This window comes from Salvelinus alpinus, chromosome 25 (assembly GCF_045679555.1).
Source record: "Salvelinus alpinus chromosome 25, SLU_Salpinus.1, whole genome shotgun sequence".
Lineage (NCBI taxonomy): Eukaryota > Metazoa > Chordata > Actinopteri > Salmoniformes > Salmonidae > Salvelinus > Salvelinus alpinus.
Genome location: NC_092110.1, coordinates 1644291 through 1671501, shown reverse-complemented (window position 1 = coordinate 1671501; position 27211 = coordinate 1644291). Strand labels below are relative to the sequence as shown.

General features: G+C 43.7%; 1 protein-coding gene across 2 annotated transcripts in view; it reads right to left on the bottom strand.

The window, feature by feature from the left end:
• Nucleotides 1–27211, bottom strand: part of adck1 (aarF domain containing kinase 1) — a 173812-nt gene that overhangs the window by 41309 nt on the left and 105292 nt on the right. For both annotated transcript variants that reach the window (XM_071365126.1, XM_071365127.1), the window contains 4 exons: nucleotides 26533–26691; nucleotides 26079–26237; nucleotides 25615–25731; nucleotides 1237–1386 (listed from right to left, as the gene is read on the bottom strand). In XM_071365126.1, coding sequence (XP_071221227.1) covers nucleotides 1237–1386; nucleotides 25615–25731; nucleotides 26079–26237; nucleotides 26533–26691 — 585 coding nt within the window. The remainder of the gene's footprint in view (nucleotides 1–1236; nucleotides 1387–25614; nucleotides 25732–26078; nucleotides 26238–26532; nucleotides 26692–27211) is intronic.

Below are 27211 nucleotides of genomic sequence, written 5' to 3'. Positions count from 1 at the left end.
GTGTCAGAGGAAAGCCCAAAACAAAATGTCAGAGACTCCAGTCACCCACGTCATAGACAGTTTTTTTACCGGAGAGCCAAGTCTAGGACCAAAAGGCTCCTTAATAGCTTCTACCCCCAAGCCATAAGACTCCTGAACAATTAATCAAATGGCAACCGGACTATTTACATTGACAACCCCCCCCAAAAAAATTACTTCGACTCGGTACCGGTTCCCCCTGTATATAGCCTCGTTGTCATTTTATTGTGTTACTTTATTATATTTAACTTTAGTTTATTTGATAAGTATTTTCTTAACTCTTTCTTGAACTGCACTGTTGGTTAAGGGCTTGTAAGTATGCATTTCACGGTAAGGTCTACACATGTTGTATTCGGCACGTGACAAAGTTTGATTTGTTAGCCATAGCCAGCTAGCTAACATAATATCCCTCCCTGTTTAAGTAGGCTAAACTAGCTAGCTCCATTCGCTCTCCTCTATTTTTGAAGAATTTAATTTGTTCAAAACTATGTAACTATTGTCTTTCTTGCTCTTTGAGTCAACTACTCACCATATTTTATGCACTGCAGTGCTAGATAGCTGTAGCTTATGCTTTCAGTACTAGATTAATTCTCTGATCCTTTGATTGGGTGGACAACATGTCAGTTCATCCTGCAAGAGCTCTGACTGGTTGGAGGACGTCCTCCAGAAGTTGTTATAATTACTGTGTAAGTCTATGGAAGGGGGTGAGAACGATGAGCCTCCTAGCTTTTACATTGAAGTCAATGTACCCAGAGGAGGACGGAAAATATCTGTCCTCTGGCTACACCATGGTGCTATCCCAGAGAGTATTATTGAGACTACTGTACACCTTCATTGTAAAACAGTGTGTTTTGATTAATGATTTGGTGATAATATAAAACTATACTAATTATCTAAGAAGGATAACTTTTATGTTTCACTACTTTAATTTTATGAAATTCACTGAGGATGGTCCTCCCCTTCCTCCTCTGAGGAGCCTCCACTGGTCAGTGTGTGTGAGCACGTTCATGACTGTGCTACTCTCTGCTTGCGTGTGTATGTCTATACTGATGACCCAGGGTGTCGGGTAAAAATTAGGTGTAATGTGTGATTAATGCTCTTTTTCCAGGTTCCTCCATCGGCCTGGCTAGAACCTCAAATGCCGTATCTGATAGAGGGCCTGATCCTGTTACAAAATATACACCCGAACACATACACACTCACCCCCCCTCGTCTTACCTGATACAGGCCGTGGTCCAGTAAGACAATCTCAGTCTTCTTGGTGTTGGGACACCTCCTCACCAACACGTTGCCTGGGTGGGGGTCACAGTGGACGAAGCCATGCACAAATATCATCTCACTGTACATCTTCCCCAAGTTCTGAGAAATCTGGAGAGAGGGAGGGAGAGATAAGTGTGGTGCAAGAGATGGCGTGTTTGTGTGTGTGCTTCCATTCTACAATACAGTATAGCTAACCTAAATCATCAGCATGATCTAAAACACATTTACACAGACTATCTGTATATGTATGCTGGGCTGGTATAAATTGGGCATTTCACTTTATTTGTATTCAGTATCTTAACAGTTCTATAGTACACAAGGAGATAACAGAATATACAAAGCCAGACAGGTTTATAAATCCTACACAATCATTCCATTTGTTTTCGGTTCAGTTGTGATATGGATCTACACACAGCAATGCAATCTTGAAAAAGCAGGGAGGACACGGCAGCCTGCAGCAATGTCACTTTTACAATGACGCTGCACAGTTTGTCCTACAACCAAATACATAGCCAAATATGCACCCACACACAGGTGTCTGTTTGAGACAATCAGTCCAGGGGGCTGCGTGTGTGTTGCGGAGATGAATCACAGCATGTTGAGTCACTGCGTCGTGATGTGTGTGTGACAGTTTCACAGGAGGAGAAGCAGGGCACAGTGTGTGTCAATCGAAAACCACCAGACAAAACATTCAACAAGAAAAGAAACAATCACTTCCATCTCTGACTCACTGTGTAGTTACGTTGTCAAGAGCTTTATTAATGGTGAGTAGGCGAATGAGAGGGTATGTTTTGTGTGTTAACACGCATGTGTTTGGGGAGGACAGAAGTAAACATGAAAAAGTACACAATTTCAAAAGCCTTCACCCAGCCATAGGAACCCCATGAAGTGGTCCTCGTCTTTGGGCTACGTCGACTAATGTCAGAACCCCCACTAGGCCTCACGTAGCCTGGGCATTTCCTGATGACACATCTTTAGGATGCAGCTCATACGGAGTGCATTACCATCACCCTCAAGCAGACATCTGTGTTCTCTCTCTCCCTTTCCTAGCCACTGTGCTTCTACATCTGCATTGCTTGCTCATCGACGTTTCAGGCTGGGTATCTGTATAGCACTTTGTGACATCTGCTGTTGTAAAATGGGCTTTAGAAAATAAATGGGCATGATTGATTTGAAGGGAACAACGGCAGACATTGGCATTTGACACCGGAAACCCTTCTGTTGCCAGCTCACGTCGACAGATTTTTCTATTCAGAACCGGGATTCTAACTGCTAGGCTATCTGCTGCACCTACCAGAATTTTGACTTCGATACCAAGTTAAATATCACGATACTTTGTGTTGTTTTTCCTATTACAAAAGTGTGATTTGAGAGTGAAAACCTGAAGAAAAAAACCACTATCTGAAATTAAGCCCACAACAATGCTTATACACCGAGTGTATAAAACATTAGGAACATCTGCTCTTTCCATGACATAGACTGACCAGGTGAATCCAGGTGAAAGCTATGATCCCTTATTGATATCACTCGTTAAATCCACTTCAATCAGCGTAGATGAAGGAGAGGAGACAGGTTAGAGAAGGATTTTTAAGCCTTGAAACAATTGAGATATGGATTTTGTATGTGCGCCATTTCAACTTGACAACTGTGGGAAGCATTGGAGTCAACATTGGCCAGCGTCCTTGTGGAACGCTTTTGACACCGTGTAGAGTCCATGCCCAATTGACTCAGTACTGGTACTGCCTCTACATATTGTGGCAGACGGCAGGGAGAGGTGAGGGGAGTGGTTATTGAGGGGAGATATCTTGCAGCCCCCCTGGCTCCACCCCTGAGCCTTATATGGACTTCCTGCCCCAACAAGGGGAGCCTGTGGCTCATTAAGCCAGGGAGCACTGTGGGATAAGAGGAATCGGCCTGCAAAAAGGGGCAGAGAACGGAGAGAAAAATGTGCTTTATGACGAGTGGGAGAAGAGAGAACAATATCTGTGAGATTACCCACTGTGACCTGGACTGTCGGATTGGCTGTTTTCGGATCACCCTTGGAGAACGGAACGGACAACGAGAACGGCTTGTGAAGTAATTGGTGAATTCCCCCTTCTTCCCCAGTGTACAAAAATCCCTAATAAACTTCTCATTTGCATTCTAGTTGTGCTCCCTGTGTGTGTTTGGTTATTGAACTTGGTGACGTGGAAACCCCACACCCTTGAACCTGCTACAATATGTTATTGTTATTCACTGTGTATTTATTCCTTGTGTCACTTTCATTAACTCTGCATTGTTGGAAAAGGAGTAGGCATTTCGCTGTTAGTCTACACCTGTGGTTTACAAAGCATGTGACAAATAACATTTGATACCACATCAGGAGACCACTTTTAAGGTCTGGGAAAAATCTAAACGAATGCCCACTGGTTTTGAGGGAATTAGTTGATTTCCAAATGTGTGACACATTTGATAGAAGAACTGACCAAATTCTAAGAAACGAACCGCTTTTATGTTATCGTATCAAAAAAGCACAAACGTTTTGGTACACATGCCCCTACTCAGTAAAGAAAGAGGGGGGGAGAGAGAGAGGAGAGGCAGCAGCATCTACAAATATTTGTAATTGATTAAAGGGCATGTCCATGGAGCACAAAATTAGTTTACAGAGCAGTGCCAAGAGTCCCCTCTGTTCACCTTACTCGCCCTCTCTCCCTCTCTGTAAAACACTTATTTCCCATCATGCCAGAGTGGGAGAGAGAGAATATGAGGTGCCTGTGAGCTGACAAGTGTCTCGTCATTGGGCAGAATAGAAAAGAGAGATAAGGGCATCCCTGTCAGCACACTGTTATCCCTGCTCCTCTCAGCTTCAGGGACTGTGTGTGTGTGTTTGTGGACTTAAGGTTAGGGAAAGGGGAATACCTAGTCAGTTGTACAACTGAATGCCTTCAACTGAAATGTGTCTTCCGCATTTAACCCAACCCCTCTGAATCAGAGGTGCGGGGGAAAGGGGGGGGCTGCCTTAAATCGACATCCATGTCTTCGGCGCCCGGGAACAGTGGGTTAAGGATTAGGTTCAAAATCAGATTTTAAGAAACAAAATTGTAGAAACAGGCAGGGTTTATGACTGTGGCAACTAACGTCAGGTGACGACCCTACTTTGTCAACTGCTAGTGGCCTTTAGAATTGGTTAGCCTAGGCTATTACCCCTCTAAACATAGACCGTTTCCACACTGAAAATATGCACAAATATTTGTTTGATAAAGACCAAAGGTATTTTCATCAGAATCATTAAGCTTAGGCCTGCTCACCAAACAGATGTCCTGGCCATACAGTGCATTCGGAAAGTATTCAGACTTTTCCCACATTTATTTACATTACAGCCTCATTCTAAAATTGATTGTTGAGCAACAAAAAAAAAGAAATACTATATACACAATACCCCATAATGACAAAGCAAAAACAGGGTTAGAAACGTTTGCAAAAAACCCCGTCAAATATCACATTTTGAAAAGTATTCAGACCATTATTTAGAACTTTGTTGAAGAACCTTTGACAGCGATCTCTGCAGATCCTCTCAAGCTCTGTCAGGTTTGATCAGAGCCTCGCTGCACAGCTATTTTCAGGTCTCTCCAGAGATGTTCGATCGGGTTCAAGTCTGGGCTCTGGCCAGGCCACTAACGGACATTAGAGACTTGTCCCGAAGTGGCTTCCGTCTGGCCATTCTAACATAAAGGCCTGATTGGTGGAGTGCTGCAGAGATGGTTGTCCTTCTGGAAGGTTCTCCCATCTCCAAAGAGGAGCTCTGTCAGAGCTGGCTGGGCGGCTCTTGGTGGTTCCAAACTTCTTCCATTTAAGAATGATGGAGGCCACTGTGTTCTTGGGGACCTTCATTGTTGCAGCCGTTTTTTGGTACCTTTCCCCAGATCTGTGCCTTGACACAATGCTGTCTCTAAGCTCTATAGACAATTTCTTCAACCTCATGGCTTGGTTTTGGCTGACATGGCTATATAGACAGATGTGTGCCTTTCCAAATCATGTCCAATCAATTGAATTTACCACATGTGGACTCCAATCAAGTCGTAGAAATATCTCAAGGATGATCAATGGAAACAGGATGCAGTTGAGCTCAATTTCGAGTACCATAGCAAAGGGTCTGAATACATATGTAAATAAGGTATCCATTTTTTTACACATCTGCAAAAATTTCTAAAAACCTGTTTTTGCTTTGTCATTATGGGGTATTGTGTGTAGATTGATGAGCAAAAAAAGTTATTTAATCAATTTTAGAATAAGGCTGTTAATGTAACATACTGTGGAAAAAGTCAAGGGGTCTGAATACTTTCCGAATACACTGTATTTCATCCCCATGCAGTGTTCAATGAAGAATTTGTAATCCATTTAGAAAACAAAGTAAAAAAACGTTTGAACATCTGTATATCGAAAAGAGAGATAGATTTAGGTTTGTAACCCTGAAAAATGTGTCTTTCAACTTGTAGAGCTGAAGTAGAGCACTGTTTCAAATGATCACTCTTGTTTTTTTTTATTCTGTTCTATTACATCATGTTTTTCAGTATAAAATAGGTGTCTTGACTGTGATAAGGTCTTGGGGAAATAAGAGTGTCTTGTCTGCTAAATTAACAAAACAAGGCTATGCCATTACACAGCCATAGGCTTCCACAAGCAAGTGCCACTGTTGATGTTACTACCTTTTGAAGATTGTGTTCCACGATATAACATAACCAGTTGATATTACGGTTTCAATAAATCAATCTTAAATGGCACTTGTTTTTTAATTGATATATATACACACACACACACACACACACACACACACACACACACACACACACACACACACACACACACACACACACACACACACACACACACACACACACACAGTTGAAGTTGGAAGTTTACATACACTTAGGTTGGAGTCATTAAAACTCGTTTTTCAACCACTTCACAAATTTCTTGTTAACAAACTAAAGTTTTGGCAAGTCGGTTAGGACATCTACTTTGTGCATGACACAAGCAATTTTTCCAACAATTGTTTACAGACCAATTATTTCACCTATAATTCACTGTATCACAATTCCAGTGGGTCAGAAGTTTACATACACTAAGTTGACTGTGCCTTTAAACAGCTTGGAAAACTCTAGAAAATGATGTAATGGCTTTAGAAGCTTCTGATAGGCTAATTGACATAATTTGAGTCAATTGGAGGTGTACCTGTGGATGTATTTCAAGGCCTAGCTTCAAACCCAGTCCCTCTTTGCATGACATCATGGGAAAATCAAAAGAAATCAGCCAAGACCTCAGATTTTTTTTTGCAAACCTCCACAAGTCTGGTTCATCCTTGGGAGCAATATCCAAATGCCTGAAGGTACCACGTTCATCTGTACAAACAATAGTACGCAAGTTTAAACACCATGTGACCACGCAGCCATCATACCGCTCAAGAAGGAGACGTGTTCTGTCTCCTAGAGATGAATGTACTATAGTGCGAAAAGTGCAAATCAATCCTAGAACAACAGCAAAGGACCTTGTGAAGATGCTGGAGGAAACAGGTACAAAAGTATCTATATCCACAATAAAACGAGTCCTATATCGACACTTGCTCAGCAAGGAAGAAGCCACTGCTCCAAAACCGCCATAAAAAGCCAGACTATGGTTTGCAACTGCACATGGGGACAACGATCGTACTTTTTGGAGAAATGTCCTCTGGTCGGATGAAACAAAAATAGAACTGTTTGGCCAGAATGACCATTATTATGTTTGGAGGAAAAGGGGGGATGCTTGCAAGCCGAAGAACACCATCCCAACCGTGAAACACATGGCAGTATCATGTTGTGGGGGTGCTTTGCTGCAGGAGGGACTGGTGCACTTCACAAAATAGATGGCATCATGAGGAAGGTAAAGTATGTGGATATATTGAAGCAACATCTCAAGACATCAGTCAGGAAGTTAAAGTTTGGTCGCAAATGGGTCTTCCAAATGGACAATAACCCTAAGCATACTTCCAAAGTTGTGGCAAAATGGCTTAAGGACAATAAAGTCAAGGTATTGGAGTGGCCATCACAAAGCCCTGACCTCAATCCTATAGAAAATTTGTGGGCAGAACTGAAAAAGTGTGTGCGAGCAAGGAGGCCTACAAACCTGACTCAGGTGCACCAGCTTTGTCAGAGGGAATGGGCCAAAATTCCCCCAGCTTATTGGGGGAAGCTTGTGGAAGGCTAGCCGAAATGTTTGACCCAAGGTATAACATTTTAAAAAGGCAATGCTACCAAATACTAATTGAGTGTATGTGAACTTCTGACCCACTGGGAATGTGATGAAAGAAATACAAGTTGAAATAAATCCCTCTACTATTATTCTGACATTTCACATTCTTAAAATAAAGTGGTGATCCTAACAGACCTAAGACTCGGATTAAATGTCAGGAATTGTGAAAAATGTATTTGGCTAAGGTGTCTGTAAACTTCCGACTTAAACTTCCGACTTCAACTGTATATATATAACTGTATATATATATATATATATATATATATATATATATATATATATATATATATATATATATATATATATATATATATAGATATATAGATATATATATATATATATAGCAAATATGGCAATATATGAGGAAATTTAGCAATTAGGATTTGTTATCTGTAATGGTTATGATAAATTAGGCTTTGTTGCTCACTGTTGGCATATAGATAAATGTGCAAATTTTTTCAGGGTTCTAAAAATTGCTTCTGGTTTACAGATTGCAGGCCTGCCTAAGAGTAGTGTAAAGTAACTGGCGAAGTACTGCTCCATTTCAGCTGTTATGGGCAGCGTAGCAGAGAAGGTGCTGCTTGTATCCAAGACCTTTGAATGGTTTGAACCCATCTTAATGTTATGTCATTTGTGGATTCAAATAAACTACTTCAAATGTGTGCGTGTCAAACACTTACACCATATTGACTAAGCAGCACGACACAACCCCAGGTATCTCTGTTCTCTCTCAGAGGGGGGGATGAAAGAAGAAGAAAAAAAAGAAAGGGGATTCTTTCTCAGGGATCCCCCAGGACAGCTCTTTTTGTCGTCAGTCTAAAAATAGTAACATCACAGGAGAGAAAGACTGGGGGAAGGACGTCAGTGGCAGCCAGTGAGAGTCTCAATCGCTCTCACACACACATACAGATTGTGGGTCATATCACAGCCGACCCAAGAAACAGACACAGACACAGCTGTCGTCCTGCAGAGAGCTGAAACACTACAGACACAGGACAGGTTCACACACGCACTCAAAAACACACAGAGTTAAACAGTGGCCCCTGTGTGTACGTCTGTGCTGTACAAGACACCACGCTGCTAGGGTCCCTCTGATACACCATTCAACCTGTTTGGAGAGCCCTGCATATAATTAATCTCTCTCTCTCTCTCTCTCTCTCTCTCTCTCTCTCTCACACACACACAATGTAGTTAATAAGGACACAGACAGCAAACAAAAGAGCTGATAAGGAATAGGCATCTACTAATGGCCATTAATTAGAACTCCATTTGTCATTGGGGAGAGAGGGAAGTCTGTCTCACATACACAAAGATAATCCAGATCTCATATCACAGCAGACACAAGAAACAGACACACACGTTATGTTTTTCTATCATCGTGGGGACCTAAATGTAACCCTATTCCTAAACCTAACCCCTAAGCATAAAATAGCCTTTGTCATGAAAAAGTGTGTGCGAGCAAGGAGGCCTACAAACCTGACTCAGGTGCACCAGCTTTGTCAGAGGAAATGGGCCAAAATTCCCCCAGCTTATTGGGGGAAGCTTGTGGAAGGCTAGCCGAAATGTTTGACCCATGTTAATCAATTTAAAGGCAATGCTACCAAATACTAATTGAGTGTATGTGAACTTCTGACCCACTGGGAATGTGATGAAAGAAATACAAGTTGAAATAAAAATCCCTCTACTATTATTCTGACATTTCACATTCTTAAAATAAAGTGGTGATCCTAACAGACCTAAGACGGGGTCTGTTAGGAAATGTTCCCATGGAAATGTTCCCATGGGGGATAATGTTCCTTGTTTTACTATCCTTGTGGGGAATTTGGGGGATTTTAGGCCCCCACAAGGATAGAACCAACCCACCTTTTCTTGCCCCCCCCCCCCCCCCCACACACAGTAACTCAAGTGGCTGAAATATAACTAACTAAGTCAGTAGGAGGGAACCCAGAGGGGGAATTAGCAGTGTAAAATCGCAATCATGTCCTTCTTTAAGACTAACACACTGTAGCATGCTGGGGGAAATCCCACAGCATATGTTTACACACAGTCTATTAGATGCTAGTCATCAAGGCATTTGGCCTGTTTCTGGCACTACTAATGGCAAATCAATAATTGGCATGCTTGACTCAATAGTGCACCCAAGTATTTGGGTGAAGGCGTCAATATAAACTGGGAAAGGAAAACGTGCACCCAGAAGAATGTACACTTTATATGTTCTTTGGCAGCAAACTGACGTGTTTCTGATGGTGCAACGTGGATCAGAAGACTCTTTAGTTCTTACGGCTGAAATTACGGCACCAAATTCAAACAACAGAAATCTCATAAATAAAATTCCTCAAAACATACAAGTATTATACATCATTTTAATGAAAAAAATGTTGTTAATCCCACCACAGTGTCCGATTTCAAAAAGGCTTTACGACGAAAGCATACCATGCGATTATGTTAGGTCAGCACCTAGTCACGAAAAAACACAGCCATTTTCCAGCCAAAGAGAGGAGTCACAAAAAGCAGAAAGAGATAAAAATGTATCACTAACCTTTGATGATCTTCATCAGATGGCACTCATAGGACTTCATGTTACACAATACATGTATGTTTTGTTCAATAAAGCTCATATTTATATCCAAAAATCTCAGTTTACATTGGCGCGTTATGTTCAATAATTTTTTGCCTCGAACATCCGGTGATTTTGCAGAGAGCCACATCAATTTACAGGAATACTCATCATAAACGTTGATGAAAGATACAAGTGTTATGCATATAATTAAAGATATACTTCTCCTTAATGCAACCGCTGTGTCAGATTTCAAAAAAGCTTTACGGCAAAAGCACACCATGCGATAATCTGAGTACAGTGCTCAGCCACCATACAGATACCCGCCATGTTGTGGAGTCAACAAAAGTCAGAAATAGCATTATAAATATTCACTTACCTTTGATGATCTTCATCTGAATGCACTCCCAGGAATCCCAGTTCCACAATAAATGTTCGTTATGTTCGATTAAGTCCATCATTTATGTCCAAATACCTCTTTTTTGTACGCGCTTTTAGTCCAGTAATCCAAATGCACAAGGCGCGAGCCTTTGACTTTTTTGACGAAAAGTCAAAAAAGTTCTATTACACTTCGTAGAAACATGTCAAACGATGTATAGAATCAATCTTTAGGATGTTTTTATCATAAATCTTCAATAATATTCCAACCGGAAAATTCCTTGAATTTGAAAATGAACGCTCCGTTCTTGTATGTTTAGTCACGCTCGTGACTAAACTCAAGGCTTTCTGCCAGACCCCTGATTCAAACAGCTCTTATTCGCTCCCCTTTCACAGTAGAAGCCTGAAACAATGTTCTAAAGACTGTTGACATCTAGTGGAAGCCTTAGGAAGTGCAGTCGGACCAAATTTTACACTGTATATTGGATAGGCAATCACTTGAAAAACTACAAAGCTCAGATTTCCCACTTCCTGGTAGGATTTTTCTCAGGTTTTCGCCTGGCATAAGAGTTCTGTTATACTCACAGACATCATTCAAACATTTTTTGAAACTTCAGAGTGTTTTCTATCCAAATCTGTGTGTGTGTGTGACCGTGTGAAAGTGCAGATACTGTGTGTGACCTTGTGAGAGACTTGGCTTGTTGTTCTATCCTTGTATGCAGAAATGTCACATTGTAATTTAAGAAAAATACACTGCTCAAAAAATAAAGGGAACACTTAAACAACACAATGTAACTCCAAGTCAATCACACTTCTATGAAATCAAACTGTCCACTTTGGAAGCAACAGACACATGCACATTTGTGGCCTGCTGGAGGTCATTTTGCAGGGCTCTGGCAGTGCACCTCCTTGCACAAAGGCGGAGGTAGCGGTCCTGCTGCTGGGTTGTTGCCCTCCTACGGCCTCCTCCACGTCTCCTGATGTACTGGCCTGTCTCCTGGTAGCGCCTCCATGCTCTGGACACTACGCTGACAGACACAGCAAACCTTTTTGCCACAGCTCGCATTGATGTGCCATCCTGGATGAACTGCACTATCTGAGCCACTTGTGTGGGTTGTAGACTCCGTCTCATGCTACCACTAGAGTGAGAGCACCGCCAGCATTCAAAAGTGACCAAAACATCAGCCAGGAAGCATAGGAACTGAGAAGTTGTCTGTGGTCACCACCTGCAGAATCACTCCTTTTTTGGGGGTGTCTTGCTAATTGCCTATAATTTCCACCTTTTGTCTATTCCATTTGCACAACAGCATGTGAAATTTATTGTCAATCAGTGTTGCTTCCTAAGTGGACAGTTTGATTTCATAGAAGTGTGATTGACTTGGAGTTACATTGTGTTGTTTAAGTGTTCCCTTTATTTTTTTGAGCAGTGTATATTATCTAAGTCTTTTCACTAAGATCTATTTTTGTGTTCATTTTTAAATGAATACTCTCGCATGTAATCGAATACTAACGTCCGTTGGAATATTCAAATAACCGTGCCCATCTCTAGTTGTAATAGAGTCACTTAATTTCTTTCAGCATGTCCACCCGAAGGCTTGTGTGTGCGCGCAGGTTTGTGCGTCAGTATGTCTGCATGCATGAGGTCCCCTATACCAAAGCTGAAGAACATACGCACATCAAGGTACTTTTTTGGAGGTGTTGGTAAAAAGGAAAACGCCACACACATTCATATCCCAGGTGGGGGTGGAAGGTTCTGTATATAGGGGCAGTAATCAGTGACATCCCCATCCTGTTTCAGGTTACAGGAAGTGATGACACTGAGCACTCCTATATACACTGCTCAAAAAAATAAAGGGAACACTAAAATAACACATCCTAGATCTGAATGAATGAAATATTCTTATTAAATAATTTTTTCTTTACATAGTTGAATGTGCTGACTACAGAATCACACAAAAATTATCAATGGAAATCAAATTTATCAACCCATGGAGGTCTGGATTTGGAGTCACACTCAAAATTACAGTGGAAAACCACACTACAGGCTGATCCAACTTTGATGTAATGTCCTTAAAACAAGTCAAAATGAGGCTCAGTAGTGTGTGTGGCCTCCACGTGCCTGTATGACCTCCCTACAACGCCTGGGCATGCTCCTGATGAGGTGGCGGATGGTCTCCTGAGGGATCTCCTCCCAGACCTGGACTAAAGCATCCGCTAACTCCTGGACAGTCTGTGGCGCAACGTGGCGTTGGTGGATGGAGCGAGACATGATGTCCCAGATGTGCTCAATTGGATTCAGGTCTGGGGAACGGGCGGGCCAGTCCATAGCATCAATGCCTTCCTCTTGCAGGAACTGCTGACACACTCCAGCCACATGAGGTCTGAGGATCTCATCTCGGTACCTAATGGCAGTCAGGCTACCTGTGGCGAGCACATGGAGGGCCCCAAAGAAATGCCACCCCACACCATGACTGACCCACCGCCAAACCGGTCATGCTGGAGGATGTTGCAGGCAGCAGAACGTTCTCCACGGCGTCTCCAGACTCTGTCACGTCTGTCACATGTGCGTGTGAACCTGCTTTCATCTGTGAAGAGCACAGGGCGCCAGTGGCGAATTTGCCAATCTTGGTGTTCTCTGGCAAATGCCAAACGTCCTGCACGGTGTTGGGCTGTAAGCACAACCCCCACCTGTGGACGTCGGGCCCTCATACCACCCTCATGGAGTCTGTTTCTGACCGTTTGAGCAGACACATGCACATTTGTGGCCTGCTGGAGGTCATTTTGCAGGGCTCTGGCAGTGCTCCTCCTAATCCTCCTTGCACAAAGGCGGAGGTAGCGGTCCTGCTGCTGGGTTGTTGCCCTCCTACGGCCTCCTCCACGTCTCCTGATGTACTGGCCTGTCTCCTGGTAGCGCTTCCATGCTCTGGACACTAGGCTGACAGACACAGCAAACCTTCTTGCCACAGCTCGCATTGATGTGCCATCCTGGATGAGCTGCACTACCTGAGCCACTTGTGTGGGTTGTAGACTCCGTCTCATGCTACCACTAGAGTGAAAGCACCGCCAGCATTCAAAAGTGACCAAAACATCAGCCAGGAAGCATAGGAACTGAGAAGTGGTCTGTGGTCACAACCTGCAGAACCACTCCTTTATTGGGGGTGTCTTGCTAATTGCCTATAATTTCCACCTTTTGTCTATTCCATTTGCACAACAGCATGTGAAATTTATTGTCAATCAGTGTTGCTTCCTAAGTGGACAGTTTGATTTCACAGAAGTGTGATTGACTTGGAGTTACATTGTGTTGTTTAAGTGTTCCCTTTATTTTTGTTGAGCAGTATATATATATATATATATATATATATATATATATATATATATATATATATACACACATATGACCTTCCACCCACTCCTGAAATATGAATGCCTGATGAAGCAGCCAGGTCACCCGTGAAACAAGTCAGTATTCGACTTCCATCCATGTATGAGGACGTCAGGAGATGACGTGGAAACCGGCCTTCAAGTAGGTTTTGATTTTGCTAAAGCGTTACGGACTGGGATGGCGGATGGGTGTAAGCATCTGCCTCTGATTCCAAAGGTTACAAGTTCGAATAGGTCAGTTAGGATCACCACTTTATTTTAAGAATGTGAAATGTCAGAATAATAGTAGAGAGAATGATTTATTTCAGCTTTTATTTCTTTCATCACAAGCCCAGTGGGTCAGAAGTTTACATATACTCAATTAGTATTTGGTAGCATTTCCTATAAAATGTTTAACTTGGGTCAAACATTTGTGACCAAGCTTTAACTTCCAGACTGATGTCTTGAGATGTTGCTTCAATATATACACATACTTTACCTTCCTAATGGATGCCATCTATTTGTGAAGTGCACCAGTCCCTCCTGCAGCAAAGCACTCCCACAACATGATGCTGCCACCCTCGTGCCTCACGGTTGGGATGGTATTCTTCGGCTTGCAAGCCTCCTCATTTTTCCTCCAAACATAACGATGGACATTATGGCCCAACAGTTCCATTTTTGTTTCATCAGAACAGAGGACATTGCAAACCGTAGTCTGGATTTTTTATGGCAGTTTTGGAGCAGTGGCTTCTTCATTGCTGAGCGGCCTTTCAGGTTATGTCGATATAGGACTCGTTTTACTGTGGATATAGATACTTTTGTACCTGTTTCCTCCAGCATCTTCACAAGGTCCTTTGCTGTTGTTCTGGGATTGATATGCACATCTCGCACCAAAGTACGTTCATCTCTAGGAGACAGAACGTGTCTCCTTCCTGAGCGGTATGACAGCTGTGTGGTCCCATGGTGTTTATACTTGCGTACTATTGTTTGTACAGATGAGCGTGGTACCTTCAGGCGTTTGGAAAATGCTCCCAAGGATGAACGAGACTTGTGGAGGTCTACAATTTCTGAGGTCTTGGCTGATTTCTTTTGATTTTCACATGTCAAGCAAAGAGGCACTGAGTTTGAAGGAAGTGCCTCCATCCACAGGTACACCTCCAATTGACTCAAATGATGTCAATTAGCCTATCAGAAGCTTCTCAAGCTATGACATAATTTTCTGGAATTTTCCAAGCTGTTTAAAGGCACAGTCAACTGAGTGTATGTAAACTTCTGACCCACTGGAATTGTGATACAGTGAATTATAAGTGAAATAATTTGTCTGTAAACAATTGTTGGAAAAATTGCTTGTGTCATGCACAAAGTAGATGTCCTAACCGACTTGCCAAAACTATAGTTTATTAACAAGAAATTTGTGCAGTGGTTGAAAAACGAGTTTTAATGACTCCAACCTAAGTGTATGTAAACTTCCGACTTCAACTGTACATGCTCTCTCAGTCATCTCTCCCAGTGATGGGAAACCAGCAGCTGATAATTGAGTAGCCAGCCAAACCCTTAACGAGCATATTAAATTCAGCCGTGCATGTTCAAGCCAGTGGGCGCGTTCCCGGCTGATTGCATGGCTTGTGGTGCAGGTGAGGGCGTGGACATTAAGTGGATGACCCTCACTGTGCCACACTCCCTTCTTCTCATGAGGGAAGCCGTCAGGTGACCAACCATGACCCATCCTAACAGGCTGACTACACCGCTTGCATTGCGTGCGCTGCAAAATAAAAAATCTATGTTATTCAATAACTGCTCGCGCACCAACGAGCGTCTGCGTTGCCAAGGGCTAAAATAGAAGTCAGCTCTATTTCTGACGCAGATCGCTCTGCAAGTCCTGCCTCTCCCATCTCCTCAATTGGTTTATAGAAGCAGGTACCCACGTGCCATCTCCTCATTGGTTATACCCACGTGGGTGACTGAAAGACGAACGAGGTCAGTGGGGGTAATGCACCTAATTTATGAATGTTGCCAATCGCAATACAAAGTCAAGAGAAGAAAAAGCCTGGAAGGAGGAGAGAGGACTAGAAATTATTCAGTTGACCATTTTATGTGTGGATTAATTGGTGGAGTAGAGGACATTGTGTATTTCAGGTAAAATAACAACTCAATGTTTATATCCCAGGACAAATTAGCTAGCAACAGAAAGCTAGCTAAATAGGACAAATTAGCTAGCAAGTGCAAGCTAGCTAGTTAAATTGCCATATTTGTTTATTGCTTTTCGACCTGTCCCCAAATTAATATAATTGGTTCAGTTTGTTTGATATTTTAACCTGCGTGTCGTGATCGCGTTTGGTGTGGGGGTACAAAATACATTTATGCACGATGGCACACGCGCGCAGCCGGTTTGGGTTTTGTGTAAGGCTTCCAGCTGATGGCTGCGTTCCAGGACGTTAAATATGAATAATGGTTGAATAGCTAAGACCTAGTATACATCCACAGGCAAACCACACGCAGAGCTCAGCTTTCACATATGAATCATATGTAATTGGAGCTTTTGAATGGTGGCCAAGTTGACATGGGGCATTGTGATGTCACGACTGGTACTCATGCGCGCACGGCATGCAGACACATTGACGCACGAACCCCCGCGACTCATCAAGCCTGCGAGTCGACACGCTGAAAGAAATTAAGTCCCTCCATTGCAACTCATTGAATTACTATGGTTGCATCCCAAATGGCAGCGTATCCCCTATATAGTGGACTACTTTTGACCACAGACCTATGGGCCATTTGGGGCAGAGCCTATTGCTATGGGTACAGTGCTGTGACGTGGGTCATTTAGGTTTAATGGCGCTCTCTTAGAAGAATTCAGTAGCATACCTTTACACCAACCCTCTTCTCGAGGCTGATTATCTAATGCTGTCAAAGCAGCAATGACTTACCAATGACTTACCACTCCAGCAGGCATACAGTACAACTACGCCAATGTATCCACTTAACATGGTATGTCAAGGCCCTGGCAATGGTTTGGGTTAGCTGAGTTTTGTAACATAGTGACCATGCTAACACAGGCATAGTGTAGCACAAGTCTGTAGCGCAGGGCTAACACAGCCATAGTAAAAAATAAATAATACATACTGCTAAAGAGATACTCAATTGAGAAGACATCCCACAGTCAGAAACACAGCCATGGCCTGGACACGGTTTCCTCAAAGACGGCGTAGTGTGTCTGATGAAACAATATAGCAGATGCAAGTTGTCGTGCCTCCAGACACTCCTAATCTGTGTTGTCTGTAATCTCTACTCCTCTCATGGGATTACAAGTCTGGATTGTCATATTCTCTCTCCAAATCCCAGTTTATAAACACACAATCCCCAGTTTATTCCGTCTTAACATCTGCAATGTGCATGTCATTTAGAAAGCGGAGACCATTGTATCTATCAAATCATTACAAAGACCCTGCACGGCACTTGGTTGAAAATTGGAAAACCGCAGATGGCTACTGCCTCGCATGCAACGCACAGAAAGACAGTTTACTTTAAATCCGGATAGAGAACTATCTGACGTCATAAAAAGAGTGTATATCTCTTTGTCTCCATGCAAACACACACTGTACGGGGCCACAGTAGCAGCGGGCCCGGCCATTAGCCGATAGTGAGCGTTATTACACATAATAAATGAGTCTGTCCGGCCAGGTGAGAATGGATAGAATTATTAACTGGCCCTGGCATCTGTGTGTGTGTGTGTGTGTGTGTGTGTGTGTGTGTGTGTGTGTGTGTGTGTGTGTGTGTGTGCGTGCGCGCGCGCAGGCGGGCATGCGTGTGTGTGCGCGCGAGTCGCCGCCGTGTGTGTAATCAAAAGATTGATGACGGACCAAATAGACTTTTCTCTGGACTCGACCCCGACGTGCACGGCATGGATAAACAGATTTACCTTTTCATTTTTCCAACCACAGAGATGATTTGGGAGACAAGTTTTGCGAATATATCCAAGACATACATTACGCTGTTACGAATGCTGATGATGCAGAGTTTTGCATAATCTGTGTACTATGTGTATTTGTGCACACACTTCTGTTTATTGTAACATGATCTATGCAGAGGAAAGTGAACAGATGAGCAGTTCTCTCTCTCTTGTGTAGGTTTTAATACAACTAACAGTTGGGGAAACAGTATTTTACAGAGTTAAGTGTCCTCCTCTACAATCTCACTCACTCAGCCAGGCTCTCGGAGTGGCTAGCATAATGTAGCGTAGCCTGGCTAGCCTCTGCCTGATGAACCCTCTCTACAGAGTGCTCTCTCTCTCTCCAATCGTCACAACTCTCTCTCGCTTTCCCTCCCTCTTTTCCCTTCTACCGCCATCTCCTTCTCTGTGTTTCGCTATTGAATTGTCTAAACTTTCTCTCACAATGTTTCTCCCATCTGGTTCTCCTTTCTCATTATCTTGCCGTCCTCTTTCGCTACCTCTCATGGGTTCTTGTCCCAACCCTTTACCAATGGGTTCTAGATCCAACCCCTAAATCTGCACCCAGCCTCTTGCCCAGGCCCTACTATTCTTCTGCATATCATTGGAGAGTGTGGCTGACAGCAATAGTGTTCATGTCATAGTAATAATGAGTGTGTCATCAGGCCTAGAGTCACCATACACACTCATCACTCACTGTTTACACACTACGAGAGAGAGAGAGAGAATTCAAAGATGATACAGACCCCGAGACATTAATCATACTGATCTTTCACACTGACGGTATCCCTGGGCCTCCTACACACACTCTGGGGCACATTAGAACACAACATCACTGGTGTGTGTGTGTGTGTGTGTGTGTGTGTGTGTGTGTGTGTGTGTGTGAGGGATCAGTATGATTAATTTCTGGGAGTCTGTATCTTCTTTGTATGTGTGTGTTGATGATCAGTAGAATAATATTTGTGTAATCTATGCTCTCAATCATACTCTCTCTTTCTCTATCCGGCTTTTATTGATCAAACTATAAAGAGCTGGAGGAAGACACACTTTGATAAGTGTGAGTCAATGAGCACCACTTCAGAGTTACGGGTATCTCTCCAGATGCGTGCATATACGCGTGCACACACACGCGTATACACACACACACACACACACACACACACGCACACACACGCACGCTTCCGTGCTGGCGCACTGGATCGCTGACAGCTGTGTGACTAACAGTATTCATAAGTGCATCAATAACAACAGTAACGTGTCTGAGTGTCTGCCAGATGGAGAGCAGCATCACAGCAGGCTTGCAGGCAGGCAGAATCACTCCTCAGGAGGGCGGGGTTCTTCTATCCATGTGGGGACCTAAAATCCCCTAAAGTCCCCACAAGGATAGTAAAACAAGGAAAATTCTCCCTCATTTTTATTTATTTTATTTCACCTTGATTTAACCAGGTAGGCAAGTTGAGAACAAGTTCTCATTTACAACTGCGACCTGGCCAAGATAATGCAAAGCAGTTCGACACATATAACAACACAGAGTTACACATGGAGTAAAACAAACATACAGTCAATAATACAGTAGAAAAATAAGTCTATATACAATGTGAGCAAATGAGGTGAGATAAGGGAGGTAAAGGCAATAAATAGGCCATGGTGGCGAAGTAAATACAATATAGCAATTAAAACACTGGAATGGTAGATTTGACAGTAGATGAGTGTGCAAAGTAGACATACTGGGGTGCAAAGGAGCAAAATAAATAAATAAATACAGTAGGGGAAGGGTAGTTGTTTGGGATAATTATAGATGGGCTATGTACAGGTGCAGTGATCTGTGAGCTGCTCTGACAGCTGGTGCTTAAAGCTAGTGAGGGAGATAAGTGTTTCCAGTTTCAGAGATTTTTGTAGTTCGTTCCAGTCATTGGCAGCAGAGAACTGGAAGGAGAGGCGGCCAAAGGAGGAATTGGCTTTGGGGGTGACAAGTGAGATATACCTGCTGGAACGCGTGCTACGGGTGGGTGCAGCTATGGTGACCAGCGAGCAAAGATAAGGCGGGACTTTACCCAGCAGGGTCTTGTAGATGACCTGGAGCCAGTGGGTTTGGCGACGAGTATGAAGCGTGTGCCAGCCAACGAGAGTGTAAAGGTCGCAGTGGTGGGTAGTATATGGGGCTTTGGTGACAAAACGGATGGCACTGTGATAGACTGCATCCAATTGGTTGAGCAGGGTGTTGGAGGCTATTTTGTAAATGACATCGCCAAAGTCGAGGATCGGTAAGATGGTCAGTTTTACGAGGGTATGTTTGGCAGCATGAGTGAAGGAATGCTTTGTTGCGAAATAGGAAGCCAATTCTAGATTTAACTTTGGATTGGAGATGTTTGATGTGAGTCTGGAAGTAGAGTTTACAGTCTAACCAGACACCTAGGTATTTGTAGTTCAGAAGTTAACATTCTAAGTCAAAACCGTCCAGAGTAGTGATGCTGGACGGGCGGGCAGGTGCAGACAGCGATCATGCATTTAGTTTTACTTGTATTTAAGAGCAGTTGGAGGCCACGGAAGGAGAGTTGTATGGCATTGAAGCTCGTCTGGAGGGTTGTTAACAGTGTCCAAAGAAGGGCCAGAAGTATACAGAATGGTGTCGTCTGCGTAGAAGTGGATCAGAGACTCACCCTCAGCAATAGCGACATCATTGATATATACAGAGAAGAGAGTCGGCCCAAGAATTTAACCCTGTGGCACCACCATAGAGACTGCCAGAGGCCCGGACAACAGGCCCTCCGATTTGACACACTGAACTCTGTCGGAGAAGTAGTTGGTGAACCAGGCGAGGCAATCATTTGAGAAACCACGGCTGTTGAGTCTGCCGATGAGGATGTGGTGATTGACAGAGTCGAAAGCCTTGGCCAGGTTAATGAATACGGCTGCACAGTATTGTTTCTTATCGATGGCGGTTAAGATATCGTTTAGAACCTTGAGCGTGGCTGAGGTGCACCCATGACCAGCTCTGAAACCAGATTGCATAGCGGAGAAGGTACGGTGGGATTCGAAATGGTCGGTGATCTGTTCGTTAACTTGGCTTTCGAAGACCTTAGAAAGGCAGGGTAGGATAGATATAGGTCTGTAGCTGTTTGGGTCAAGAGTGTCCCTTCAGATCTTAAAGTTAAAACTTTTCTGAGATTCCCAATCTTTGGGAATCTCAGATGACACGAAAGAGAGGTTGAACAGGCTAGTAATAGGGGTTGCAACAATTTCGGCAGATAATTTTAGAAAGAAAGGGTCCAGATTGTCTAGCCCGGCTGATTTGTGGGGGTCCAGATTTTGCCGGTCTTTTAGAACATCAGCTGACTGGATTTGAGAGAAGGAGAAATGGGGAAGGCTTGGAGGAGTTGCTGTGGGGGGTACAGTGCTGTTGACCGGGGTAGGGGTGGCCAGGTGGAAAGAATGGCCAGCCGTAGAAAAATGGTTATTGAAATTCTCAATTATAGTTGATTTATCGGTGGAGACAGGGTTTCCTATCCTCAGTGCAGTAGGCAGCTGGGAGGAGGTGCTCTTATTCTCCATGGACTTTACAGTGTCCCAGAACTTTTTTGAGTTTGTGTTGCAGGAAGCAAATTTCTGCTTGAAAAAGCTAGCCTTGGCTTTTCTAACTGCCTGTGTATATTGGTTTCTAACTTCCCTGAAAAGTTGCATTTCACGGGGGCTGTTCGATGCTAATGCAGAACGCCACAGGATGTTTTTGTGTTGGTTAAGGGCAGTCATGTCTGGAGAGAACCAAGGGCTATATCTGTTCCTGGTTCTACATTTCTTGAAAGGTGCATGCTTATTTAAGATGGTGAGGAAGGCATTTTTTTTAATAATCAGGCATCCTCTACTGACGGGATGAGGTCGATATCCTTCCAGGAAACACGGGCCAAGTCGATTAGAAAGGCCTGCTGAAGTGTTTCAGGGAGCGTTTGATAGTGATGCGTGGAGGTCGTTTGACCGCTGACCCATCACGGATGCAGGCAGTGAGGCAGTGATCGCTGAGATCTTGGTTGAAAACAGCGCAGGTGTATTTAGAGGGCAAGTTGGTTAGGATGATATCTATGAGGGTGCCCATGTTTACGGCACTGGGGTTGTACCTGGTAGGTTCATTGATAATTTGTGTGAGATTGAGGGCATCAAGCTTAGATTGTAGGATGGCCGGGGTGTTAAGCATGTCACAGTTTAGGTCACCTAGCAGCACGAGCTCTGAAGATAGACGGGGGGGCAATCAGTTGACATATGGTATCCAGAGCACAGCTGGGGGCAGAGGGTGGTCTATAGCAGGCGGCAACGGTGAGAGACTTGTTTTTAGAGAGGTGGATTTTTTAAAGTAGAAGTTCAAATTGTTTGGGTGCAGACCTGGGTTAGGGTCACTGTTAGGGTAAATAAGATTTTGAATAGAAATACATTTTAGGTCCCCATGAGGATAGAATAACAAAATGTGTGTGTGTCTTCATACGTGTGTGTGCTTTTGCCTGCATGTGTGTGTGCATGCCTGCATGAGTGTGTAACAGCTCCACAGACAACACCTGGGGGCCAAAGCTGATGGAATATTACCAGTGTGACAGACTTACACACAGAGAAATTATAGCTTGATCCATTATCGCTATGTCCGCCCATTGATTTGCCCATACATCTGGCCTACTAGGATCTGCATGCTAGATGCGCGGGTTCAGGGTCATGAAATATTGGGAAGTGATGTCACGGGCTGGTAGAATAAAGAGGAAACAATACCTAAAAAAGAAAATCCAGAAATGTATAATTCTTGTGCAATTTATATAAAAAAATGAATGAAATAAAAACCTCAATGTAGCCTATCTGGCATTAGCGCGTAAGCCTAACTTTTAGGGTCTAACTGTACGCGTGCCAAATAGCCTACACCCCTATCGCAAATACTTTTTGGAATGGGCAAGAAAAAGTTCATTGTCAATCCTCCGAGGAAAAAAAGTACTAAGTTGAGTTTAATTCAATAAGAGAAACGCTTTGAAATGAAGCTGATAATAAAGAGGCGGGAGGGCCAGAAAAGTAGCCTAATGTTTGGGAAAGACTTGGTGAAGTGATAAAAAAAGGATGATAGCAGTGTTACGTGTGATGATTGTGAGGCGCTATACAAATAAGACCATCACAAGATGGGGACTTGAAATAGGCCTATAGCATGTCAAGGGATCTGCAGCCTCCTGTTCCGATGGCAGTAGGTTTATAACCTCTCACACAGCTTTAATAGTAACTCCTGAAGACTTAAGCATTCCTTGCATCTTGAGAGAACGAGAATGTGCAGTTAGATACCGTCTTGTAAAGGTGCCATCTTCATCAGCATCCTAAAACGTTGATAGTATTTCAACCACATACAATTGTGACTCGTTTCAGGAAACTAGGCGTATGTCGCACGTAACTACGTCACAGGAGAGCCGTTTGAACGTTATTATTATTTATTTATGCTAGCCATGTATACGGACGGGTAAGGTACCTGAGACCTGAAAATAGCTGTGCAATACAGGTGTGCCAATCTTGTAGCGTCATACCCAAGAAGACGAGGCTGTAATCGGTGCCAAAGGTGCTTCATCCAAGAACTGAGTAAAGGGTCTGAATACTTATGTAAATGTGATATTTAATTAGCTTATTTTTAATAAATTTGCAAAAATGTTTAAAAACCAAGATTTGTCATTATGGGAAATTGTGTGTAGATTGATGAGGGAAATAAAGAATGTAATCCATTTTAGAATAAGGCTGTAACGTAACAAAATGTAGAAAAAGTGAAGGGGTCTGAATCCTTCCCGAATGCACTGTATCCTTTTCTCTCCCCATCTCTGCTCTGTTCTTTCGCTCTACTGTGTTTCTCCCCCTTGCAATTTCTTACCCTGTTTTCACTCGTCTCTCCCCCTCTCTTTTCTCTCCCTCGCTCCCATCCTCTCTGTTGCTGTAAAGCAAGGCATGAAATTAACTGTTATGAAGAGTAATGGCTTATTTTGCGGCCGTAGGTGCAGCGCTGAAATATACATCTGAAATCCCGTGTGCATATATGGGTGTGTGAGTGCAAGTGTTTGTGTTTGCGTGTGTCCACGTGTACACGTTTCGAGGGCACATTGAGACGTGATTGGTTGGATACATGAAGAGTACGTGAAACGTTTCATTTCAATAGAGATGTATGAAATGAGATGTATGAAACTAATCAGCGGATCGTCAGCCAAATAATCAGCATGTGTGAACTGGAATGGAGCTTTAACCCTGTCCACACACACACACACACACACACACACACGGAAACACACCCACAGCGGAACATGATGTCGCAATGTAATACACTGGCAGGGCTCTATGGTGACTTTTTGAAATATGTTTTTTTACAAGGAGCACGTGTGCGCCAAAGACATTTAGGTGTACAATATTTGAGGTAAAAAAAGCTTGAATCCTTTTTTCTAGGCACACTGGTGCTTTAAAGTTAAAATTCCAGGTCGCACAGCAAAATATCTACGCGCATATGCGATTAAAATGGTTGCACTCTAGAGCCCTGACTGGCAGCCGTGGCATGGGTGAGCAGAGGGCAGCAGTCATGTACACGTCTCCTCTTTTTCCTGTCTCTTTCTTCCTCCGTCTCTCATTCTTTCCCAGACATTTTTTTTAAAGACAAAGAGTGGAAAGAGAGGAAGAGAACGACCTAAAGAGAGAAAGAAAGAGATGGAAGAAAGAGGGAACGCAAGAGAGGGACGGAAAGAGAGAATTATTGTTTCCCATCAGGAAGACGTCGCACAGTAACAGAAAAACGATATGAGCAGAACGGCAATCTCCCAGCCAAATACCTCAGTGACAACGCACACTGTATTATCAATCAATAAATCATTAGTGTCTCTGCTGATTCTGTCTAAAGCCCACACAAGCCACATCCCTGATAGACACACAAACACACACACACACACACACACACACACACACACACACACACACACACACAGGTGTGTATAAGCATGCATAACGATCAACACAAACAGACAGAGGGATCAACACACACGTTAACAGATACACAATGACATACGTGCACGCACAAACCCTCCCACATGCACCGCTCCCCCAGACACACACCCCCCACACGTCTGACTGTACGGTATTTATCAAACCAGTCTCCTATGATTCCAACCACGCCTCCCCAGTATTAGCCAGCTCTCCACAGACTCCCATGGCTTTTGTGTTCCACCATTGTGCCCAGGTGTAATGATCGGTATCGCACCCCTGCCAATATGCGCTGCCCAGGCCTGGATGCAGCCGGCAGCAGAATTAAACAGTACTCCGTCAGGCACGGAGCCCCTGCCACGACAATAGGCGGCAAACGAGAATAAATGTAATCCATCTGCAGAGAACAGTCTTTTATATGAAAAAGAGATTTCTTTAATTCCCTCTTCATCTGGTGATGGGTGGGGGGGGGGTAGAGGGTGGGAGGGAGGAAGAAAGGGATGGAGGTATAAGACGTCAGCCTAGAAAGCTTCATTTGTTCTCTCTCTCCCTCCCTCTGCACTGTTTCTTTCTCTGAAGAAGTTTGACGACGTTACGCACTGACGATAGTAAATAGCCAAGTTTGAACTTTTTACTGTGGGCCTCACTCACGTTCCCAAAATGAGGACGAAAAATGTCGGAAAATACACAGAAGTGAGGATTAGCTCACGATATGGGTCATATTCAATATGCACCAAACAGAAAAAAAACAGACAAACAGGGAGGGACTGCATGGATTTGCCCAATAAGAAACGCTCGTGTTCGCTGTTCGTCCCCCCGAACAATGTTGCTCCGGTGTGACTTAATGAATGCGGCCATCGTGTCGTACCTCATTGACGTTGATGCCGTGTCTCCTCATATAGTCTCTGTCGTTGACCTGGCCTCCCTCGGCAAAGTCCATGGTCAGGATCCGCCTGGTAGACAGGTCCCAGTGGATCTTAGGTACCTGAGAGAGGGATGGAGGAAGGGAGGATGTTTCACAATTGCATGACAACACGATAGCAACCGTTAGAGGAGTTTCTATTGTTTTCCTTCACACCTCCCCAAAACACACACACACACACCATATCTCTCTGGGAACATTCACTATCACACTGATCAATAGTAGCTGCTCTTAATCAATCATGCCCTCTGGACAGTTACCAAGCCACATTCAACCGAAGCTAAAAGAAGAATGGGGAAATAGACAGTTATATACGACAAGGAAAAATAGACTGTATACTCAAGCAGAGTAAAAACATGATATTTCTTCCATCCCAGTGTGTGTGTGTGTGTGTGTGTGTGTGTGTGTACCTTGAGCCAGGGGAAGTGTGCGAGCATGACCGCCACCTTCTCAGCGTTGCGTCCCTCGTTGAGGAAGTCCAGCTCTGCAGGCATGTTCTTCTTAGCCTCCTCCACCAGCCACATGAAGGCAAAGTCTGGGAACAGCCAGTGGACCATGTTCAGCAGGACCTAGAGGGGGAATAAGCATGTACGCACGGCACATACATATGCACAGAGACACGCACGCATGCATACACAAATACACACGCACGCATGCATACACAAATACACACGAGAGACAGGGAGAGAGAGACACAGACAAGAGACAGAGACAAAGAGAGACCGAGACAAAGGGAAACAGAAAGAGAGAGAAACAGAAAGAGAGACAGGGAGACCGAGAGAAAGACATTATTGAGAGACCATCGATGAGATAACATGTCAGAAGATACGTCGACGGTTATTGAATACAGACAGACAGGCTCACCTCCATGACCACGATGTCCTTGGAGCTCTGTGTCTGGACCTTGGGGTGTTGGACCTTCACAGCCACCGTCCTACCATCATGCAACACTGCCTTGTGGACCTGGGCCAGCGACGCCGCGCCCTGGGGTTCCTCATCGAAGGAGATGAACAGATCAGAGAGCTGAGGAGGGAGAGGGAGGGAGAGTGGGAGAGAGAGAGGGGGAGAGAGATAGTTAGAGAGGAGCAGCACCCCCGGGATGTGTGTTTTTGTGTGCATGCATCCATCTGTGTTTGTGTATGTGTGTCTGTGCATGTGTGTGTGTTGTGTATAGTTGAGCCCCTTATCAATCAGTGAGTCAGGGCTTTGCTGCATGACTGGCCTCTTCTAATGGAGCCGCAGGAACAACAGCCATCAGGCTGTGTTACAGGCTGTATCCCTCTCCCTCCACTTCTTATGGGCGAGAAATACAATGACATCGCTCTATAATTCTGTTCCATTACGTCCTCCATCCGCCTCTCTCACACAAGGCTGGCCTACTGGCTTCATGACTATCCTGCTCTTTTTTTCTCTCAATTCAATTTAATTCAAAGGGTTTTATTGGAATGGGTAACATACGTTTAAACAATAAATAGAAGTAAAATAAACAAACAATCAGAAATGAACAGTAAATCTCGCTCTCTCTAAAATGGTGGCCCACTGA